The following is an 8,361-nucleotide window of genomic DNA, read 5'->3' as shown; positions in this document are numbered from 1 at the left end:
GTGTGTGTGTGTGTGTGTGTGTGTGTGTGTGTGTGTGTGCGTGCGTGCGTGCATGTTTACGAGATGCCACCATCTGTTTCTATGATCCGAGTGTTTGTGTTGGGCCACCTACACAAATAACGAACTGGATTTAGCGATAACATAGTTAAGGCAGTCTGTTTCATCGCAGCGTCTCCTTCTAAATGTCTGCAGTTAATTTGATAACATCGCTTATGACATCACCGCTGCTGCTGTATGCGACTGAATTGTACACTTTTAATCAATAGATTTTGTTTGCTTATAGTATGTTCTGCATTTTCAAAGGCGCTGGAAAAGCTAGAGATGCTGAACCTCATTCTGTCAAAAATAACTTGATTGGAGCTTGGAATCATGATGTTCTCTCTGGAGGGCAGCCATGAAAAAATGTAGCATTAATATTTTTACTACAGCTGGCAAAAGTGTTATCTTTTGAACTATGTCTTTATAGCTCAACAAGGCCTGCACCCTGATGCAGAATATTCTCGGATAAAGAGAGAAACCGAGTTTTTAAGAACCAATGCCCTTCAGATCTGTCAAGTAAAGCCTGTTTGTTTGTATACTATAAAAACTGTGGTTCTAAATCTTTTGTAACTTAAGGCCCTCTTCTGATTAACAAAAAATATTCAAATATATGAGGAAAAACAGAACATGTCAAAAAGGAGGACAGTTAAACTCAATATGTGTTATGCCACTGTACCAAAATACACATTCTTCTTACCCTCACCCACCTACCATTATGAATCCATATTCAATGCATTTAGGCTCATTTCCTCACCACCCGCTTTGTAGTGTTTACTTTGGCACAGCGGTGTCTCCCATGTCACTCTTTTATTTAAAAAACACGATCCATTTTGTGTCTCTGCGTCCGAGGGAACGGTAGCTAACAGAAAACACCTGATGATGATGGTGGTGATATTCAAACCTAAGTGGTCATTGAAATTATGCTTCCTTTTGGATTATGTTTTTTATTTATGTGAATTCTTAAGCACATGTACATGTGACATTAACTAGCTTTTAAATGACCAAAACAACATTATCTTTAAAATATAATCCAACCATCTGCCAGTACATCTGCAGCCCACTAGATGGCGCTCTGATGCTGACCAGTGGGCCCAGTGGTTGAGAACACCCACTATAAAGTAACCTTGGTATGAATACAAAAGAAAATAAATCGCTTTTAAAAGTATTTCTTGCACAGATTGTCCTACATTGTGTGGGTGAAATTTTTTTTTATTACCTGTCATCCTTATGTTTGTGCCCACCATGAAAAAGTACTTCATAACAATAACACACCAAACCTAAAGAAATGTTCGGAGATCAACAGACATGAAGATGATGGTGAATTAATGCTGCATCTGAGATGCAACCTGCACGATTCCAGGCTCACGAGTCGCTTGAATGTAGCTGCTTTGATGCAGGCCGGTTACCTGCTTTGAGTGTCGAGCACAGAAATAAGGAGCTGTCACCACTTTGTCGCAAAGCTTTTATCGCCTCAAAGTGGGTCAGTGGAGCAGAGGGATCCAGCGCTGCGGGAGAGACAAAATCAATCATTGACATTTAGGTTAATTATCACAAGGAGGTGGCTATCAAGACGGCATTCTTGTGGTGTCAGTTTCCTCCTATTTATCTCACGTTTCCCCCAGTGGCTCTAGTTTTACCGTGATTCACACCTCCCCATGTTCCATTCAGCAGCTGTCTTAGATCCCACTGCATACTTTTTTTTGCAGTTTCACAATATTATATTTCTCCCCTTCGTCTCCAGAGCACACCCTCAGGGAGTCGCCCCTCCACCTGGCCGTGCGGTGGGGTCTGTGTCGGCTGGCAGAGCTGCTGCTTTGTCAGCCGGGGGGTCTGATGGCTGTGAGTCTGCCAAACGAAGAGGGAGTCACACCGCTGCAGCTGGTGCAGACGGCGGGCAACACGGAGCTCCTGGAGCTGCTCACGCAGTAAGATTCAGGTTCACCGTTTTGCTGTGTGTGCGGTGAGGGAAAGCTTTCCTGCAGATGTAGAAAGGACCCCATCCGTCCATTAGTTATACCTGCTTGTGCTATTCAGAGGGTCGTAGTGGGCTGGAGCCGATGCCGGCTGACATTGTGTCCACACTGGACAGGTCGCTAGTCAATCACAGAGCTGACGCATGGAGAGAACACGCAAACTCCACACATTGCTTTCTTTGGATCTGTGAAATACTGTAAATAAACCAGTTTGAAGTACATTTTATGAACAAATAAAACACTAAACACCTGTTAGTATTACCTGTCAAACTCAGGAATGTGTTGTGCCCAATCAGTCAGGCTCAATATGGATCCATAAATCTTGAGCACACCCTTAAAGGCCTGTTTATGTGGCCTGAAAAACTAGAAGACCATCATCTTACGGTGCTTTTAGACGATGTTTTATATATTCTAATGGCTTAAAAAGTCTCCCTACACACATTTTTAATGCTTTCTCAGAATATAAATTTGAAATGTTTTTGGGAGGAGGGGAGTTAACTAACCCATCCGTTGTGCTGCAGCCCGCCCAACCCTCTAGCCACGCCTCTAGCAGGTCTGTCCCAGGTGTGGGCAGACAGGTGCCGCTTGCTGAGGTTCTGCCACGATACGGGCAACCTGACTCTGACTGTCCGACAAAACCTGCGGTGGAGCTCAGAGGAGAGCCGGCACGCTGACGTCCTGCTTCTCAGGGACCGGCTCAGAGATGAGGACTTCCTCAGAGAGGTCAGTTGAAGTCATCAGTGTTTACTCGTGCTGGTAAGAGGTACGGGATTAAAACGGACCGCCATCAATTATGATCAGATTTGCAAATACACCTGCAGTTTAAATAGCACATTTACGTTAACAATTCTGCCACCAATGTACCATTAGAATAAAGCCAGCTAGGTAAGCACGGAGTGAAAATCAGTACATTTGAGGTCACAGCATCTTCTTACTCAAACGTCACCTTTCCTCCCACAGATCAAAGCTCTAAGGAGGGAACGCGTGGAGACCATCTTAGGGAAGGAGGAGCTGGTGGATGATCCCACAGAGAACGGTATCATACATACATTCCTAATGTGTTTGAGTGGTCTGGTTAAACTAAGCCATCCAGTCTTCTCTTTTAGGTATGTTGCAGTGGTCTGCTTTTCTTAGGCTTGATACTGTGTACATTGACTGCTCTCCTGTGGGGGGTTTGAGGTATTGCAAGTCTAAAATGAAGAAGGTAGGGAAAAGAGGAGTAATCAGGCTGTTGCAAAAATTCATCAGAGAGAATTCTATTTTTCTTGTGTGAATTTGATTAAAAGTTCAGTGAAATTTATATGATCGTAAGCAACCAAACGTATCTGATCTTTGATTTGAAGCATGTGAATCACTGTATCAATATAGTGTGCAAAATAGCAGAGCAAGTGAGCTATACGTTTATAAGTAGTGCTGAAACTATTAGAGAACAACTCCAAAGTGCATCTGATGTTCAAGAGCAAAGCATGTGTACGGGATGGAGTGGACACAGTATTTACGTCTTGGCCAGGACTCGAAAACTTGATTTTAAATCTCAATGGGGCTATCCTGGAAAAATAAATGTTTGATAAAAAGTAAAATATATATACATAAAACTCATAAGAAGGCTCTCATTCATCCTTTTTTTTTTAATTGTTATTGTTCCATTAATGGAGTGTTTCCCAGTGCCTGTAAAACATCAATAATTACACCAGTGTTCAAATCAGGTGAACATTTTCATGATCACCTACAGACCCATCAGTATCCTTCCAGCAGTATTAAACATCGCAGATTGGATCTCTGAACAAATAATATCACATTTGAATGCTACTTCCTTCTCAATGAAAACATCAATCCACTGACACTGCAAATTGTTTTCTTTTGATTTAAAGAAAGCCTTTGATGGAGTTAATCATGACCATCTAATTACTAAGTAATCAAAGTTTAATTTTTCACCTCATGTGATAAAATGGATAAAATCATACCTTACAGACAGAAAACAATGAGTTTGTGTCCCATAAAAGCTCACAAATGGTTGATAAATATGTTGGTGTACCTCAAGGCTCAACTCCGGGTCCTCTCTTCTTTAGTTTCTATATTGATGACTTACCTGAAGTTTGTCTTTCTTCTGTAACCTATCAGCTTCATACTAATGATATACCGTCGTATATATCTACATGCTAAAAACAAGAAGCAAGCCTCAGAACTATCAGCTTTAATGGCCAATATCTCAAATTGGTTTACACCTCAATGTCCGCAAAACTGTGTATGTCTTTTTTCAAAGTGTGGAAATAGAGATCCAGACTGCAGACCCAGTTAGTAGGGAGTAGACTAGTAGTGCCTGAGTTTAAATATCTAGGCCCAATAATAGATTTACAGCTTACACCAAACACACAAGGACCTCAGCAGTGAAAATACATCAGTAAACACTTTATAAGCAGGCGAAATAAAACACTGAATAATACAGATAGAAATGAGCCTGTATGGACCTCTGTCAGATTACGGTTATCTTTTCCTGCACTTTACATCTTCTCCTTTCTCAGCCTTTGCTGTTGGATTCTCCTTCCCCTCCCAAACCTGTACATCCTTTATGGGTCACTTCCACTTCCCTCTCCCACATTTATATACACCTTTTATACATTTTTTCATGACCCCAGGCTTCGTATCGCACCACCCAAACACTAATTCCTGCTTTGTTTCTGGTGAGCAACAGTGCACCGTGTCCTTTGATCTGGAATGCATGTGGTAGTTAAGGAGATCAAGGCCACACGGTAAAGATCTCCCCAGGTTATGTTTAAAAAAACAAAATAGAATAAAAAATGAAGACTTTACATGGTTCATACATCGTTAAAAAAACTGACAAACATCTGTGCTTACTTGAGCCTCTTTTGAAGTTTAATGGCTGCTGTGTCTAAAGAATTTTGTTTTCTTTCTTTCAGCACTGTATTCTGATATCGATGGAGCAGCTGTGGAGGAAACTGTGAGTATTTGAAATGAGGGCAGTAATGGAGTTTCTCTTAATAAATGTGACCGGAATCTATTTTTGATCATACTGTACATCTCGTGTGTGTTGAGTCAAATATGTACACAAGTCATCTGTCCTTCCAAAAACGTTCCACACCAAGTGTGTGCACTTTTAACTATTTTGCAACAAAAGGTTGTCGCTTGAAAAAAAGGGTTAAAAACTCTCAAGGCTCCATTCAATCTCCATGAACATCTGCATCAGCCCGTGGCACCGCCTGCCCCTCAATGCTTCACATTGTTTCCCACTCATTGTCGAGGTGTTGGAGTTGGCACCTTGCGCACGCTGCTCAATTGCCCAACTTTGTGAGCAGCCAAGTGTGTTTTTAGAGGCGTGTGCACATGATTCCGGTCATCCAATAGGACCTCTTTTATGCGATACAGATGGGTACTTTGCCCTGTCACACACACCTATAGGCACTAGCCAGACACTTGTGTTTTTGTACTTGGGTCCACTCTAGTTTCTTTTGCAGGTATGCTTGTAAGCCTGATGAGTGACGTGTCACGGTGGAAATGTGTGCGCCATTATCGGTGAAAGGTTCTCTGTTTCTTCAGGACTACGAGGAGCCGCTGATGTTTCGCCTGAACGAAGAGGAGGAGGAGGAGGAGGAGGACGACGACCCATCGCAGTTTGACTCCGGTAAAGATTTCGTAGAGGCCTGTTTTTAGATACGGACTTAATTTCAGAGCTTGCGGTGTCTCAGGCTGTAGATCATGTTTTTACGCAGACTGAAACCGCCCATTGTTGTTTTAGGTGGCATTATATTCATAGGAGGTTATCCAAGTGGCTTCTAATCATTACTGCAGGAAGCGTTTCCTTTCCTGAACAGAACTTGGATCCCGAGTCTCTACCGTCCCCGCAGACTACAAGATCACATTTCAGCTTCTCTTGACCCCCCCGCGCCCTCTCTCTCTCTGGAGTCTTTGGAGTCATGTCACTCTGTGTTTTCAGTGATTGTGGCACTAAGAAGGAATCCGGTTAATGCGCCTGTGCAGAGAGCAATCCTGACTCATCCTGTTCCTGCCAGCGGCGACACAAATGACTTCCTACCATGTGGCCGAAGGTGGCCTCACTCTGATCTTGCACGGGGGAACGGGAAGGATTCGAGAGTGGGAACATCTTGCGGGTTAATAATTGGCTTGTATCGCCGCAGAGCAGACCGATGCTTCGGCGTAAGAATGCTGCGGTCACAAGCAAGAGGCTTCAGGCTTTTATAACTCTTGGCACTGGACGTCTGCAATCTGAACTTCCTGCGGCTGGTGTTGTTTTCCAAGCTGTACGGTTTAGTCATTTCACACTCGGTGTGTGTGTGTTTGTTGGCTGGTTGAGGGTTTTTCACATTTTCTGGTCTTTGAAGGCCTCTGACCTCGACCGGTCCCCTTCAAACACTTTTTTTTGTGGCTCAGACGAATAACGCTGCTCATTTGAATCCTGTTTTCTCCACGGTTTCCCCTCAATGCAATGCCATGCCAAGAGAAAAGCCCTGACTCAGCATGATTAAGGCCTTACACATGTTATTCTTCCGGGATTACAATGCCTTTTTTGACCCCTTGAGAATTTCAACTCCTTATTAGACATTCCCAAGCTGTCGGGCATAACGAGTGACTGGCAGGTTTTTGTTTATTTATTTTTTAACAAAGAAGTGAAGCATGTACTGCGATTCCAGTTCCTGTTTTTATCACTGAGCTAATGCGTCATCCGATAGACAGACGGGGCTTCTGTAGCCAGAGCTTCAGCAAGGGATGAGGAATTTTGAGCGTAGCTGTCATGTCGCCCCCACCGCCCATCGTCTCGATGTCAGCTCTTTCCTCTCTCCAATTCAAATGGCATGGCTGTGATTAAATACAGTAGAGCCACAGCAGGTTGCACCAGCTTTACAATGTCAGTGTAATAGTTTTTTATAGTAAAAAAGACAAGTTCCTCTCTCTTTGTCTTTCATCCTTCCCACACTTCTGTCCTCCTAATGCCCCCAGAATTAATGTACCACACCCAAAAAAAACAATTCCACACACTTACCCCCAGACCCATGTAACACTTGGGTCCCATCCTCCCAGATCAGCATTTTAATGTGAGTTCAGTGAACAAACGACAAATGCCACTTCATCCCCGAGGAGCTCTGCTCTCCACGGCTGAAAGAAAGGATCGGGGTCGATGCATGTTTTTTTTTGTCAGTGTTTGTGTGCAATTGTGTGTTTGAGAGGGGAGAATGCAGTGGGGAAGAGTACTCTGAAGGGGGCAAAGGGGTATGGGGAAGTTTAAAAAAAAAAAAAAAAAAAAGGGGGGGGGGGGTGTTTGTGGCTGAATGGGGGTTGCCAGGGCATTGCTGAATGCAGTTTTCCAGCAGCTTGTAGAGATCCCCAGGGACGGGAGAGTAGAGGAGTGTGTGTGTGTGTGTGTGTGTAATAGAGGGATAAGAGAAAGAGATTTATGATATGGATAGTTTGGCAGTGTGACAACAGACAGCGAGCACAACGCCAGGAACGCTAACAAGAGTCTCCGACCCGGGCCGAGGGATCTAATTGGAGAACGGAAAAAAGGGATTAAAACCTCCCACAGACCCCCACAAAGGCAGCATTAATGTTCACCAGTACAGTGCCAACACCCCCTCTCCATCTCACACACACACACCCTCACACAGCAACTACTTTCTATAGTCTCAGTGTACCTATGCCCCCCCCACCCCCTTCACCCCATATATTCTGCCTACAAAACCCTTCTCATCCCCCTTTTCTCTCTCTTTCCCCTTCTTTAATCACATTCCTTCATTTATAAAAAGCCATGTTTGGCATCTTTCCACGCTGCCATTGTCTGATATTGTCTCTTAAAACTCTGTCACTTTTACCACCTCCAGCTAAAAACTTACTGCCGTCCTTGCTGCTGCAGCAAATGGAGCACTGCGCTCCTGCCAGTTGGCAAGAGGAGAAAAGGGGCGGGGGGGAGAAAGGAAAAAAAGTAACGGTGTGGAAGAAGAAAACAGCAGCGGCTCTCACTGCTGTCTCCATGGTGAGGCTGCTGACCTGGCACACTGCTCCCTTCCTCCACCAACACCACCACGCGTCCCCCCCTCAGCTTTGGCTTTGCCATGCTGAAACATAGAAAGAGAGAAGGGCTCTCTTCAGACGTGGCATCGGGCAGATTCAGATAGTGTGTGCAGCTCGGCATGTCTCTGAGGCAATCATGAACTCGCGGGGGTTAATGATTTCTCCCCTGTTCCAGAGACTCACCTCCGCTAAGCTGTCTGCCCCTCGTGTTTGTCTTCGCCACACACTCCCATGTTTGACTTGGTCTCTCTCTGTTTCTCTCCCTCATTCGGTCACTCTTTCCGGCAGCCAATACACCCCCCCCCCC

General features: G+C 44.2%; 1 protein-coding gene across 10 annotated transcripts in view; it reads left to right on the top strand.

The window, feature by feature from the left end:
* Positions 1-8,361, top strand: part of LOC116388341 (rho guanine nucleotide exchange factor 28-like) — a 37,957-nt gene that overhangs the window by 6,887 nt on the left and 22,709 nt on the right. For 9 of the 10 annotated variants that reach the window (XM_031856083.1, XM_031856089.1, XM_031856087.1 and 6 more), the window contains 5 exons: positions 1,781-1,964; positions 2,534-2,735; positions 2,973-3,048; positions 4,931-4,971; positions 5,568-5,652. In XM_031856083.1, coding sequence (XP_031711943.1) covers positions 1,781-1,964; positions 2,534-2,735; positions 2,973-3,048; positions 4,931-4,971; positions 5,568-5,652 — 588 coding nt within the window. Of the gene's footprint in view, positions 1-1,780; positions 1,965-2,533; positions 2,736-2,972; positions 3,049-4,930; positions 4,972-5,006; positions 5,486-5,567; positions 5,653-8,361 lie in introns of those variants that run through there. The other variant, XM_031856091.1, reaches the window with a different exon arrangement.

This window comes from Anarrhichthys ocellatus, unplaced genomic scaffold, assembly GCF_004355925.1.
Source record: "Anarrhichthys ocellatus isolate YVR2014 unplaced genomic scaffold, GSC_Weel_1.0 scaffold17, whole genome shotgun sequence".
Classification (NCBI taxonomy): domain Eukaryota; kingdom Metazoa; phylum Chordata; class Actinopteri; order Perciformes; family Anarhichadidae; genus Anarrhichthys; species Anarrhichthys ocellatus.
The sequence above is the reverse complement of the archived record's forward strand: the minus strand, read 5'-3'. Positions and strand labels throughout refer to the sequence as shown.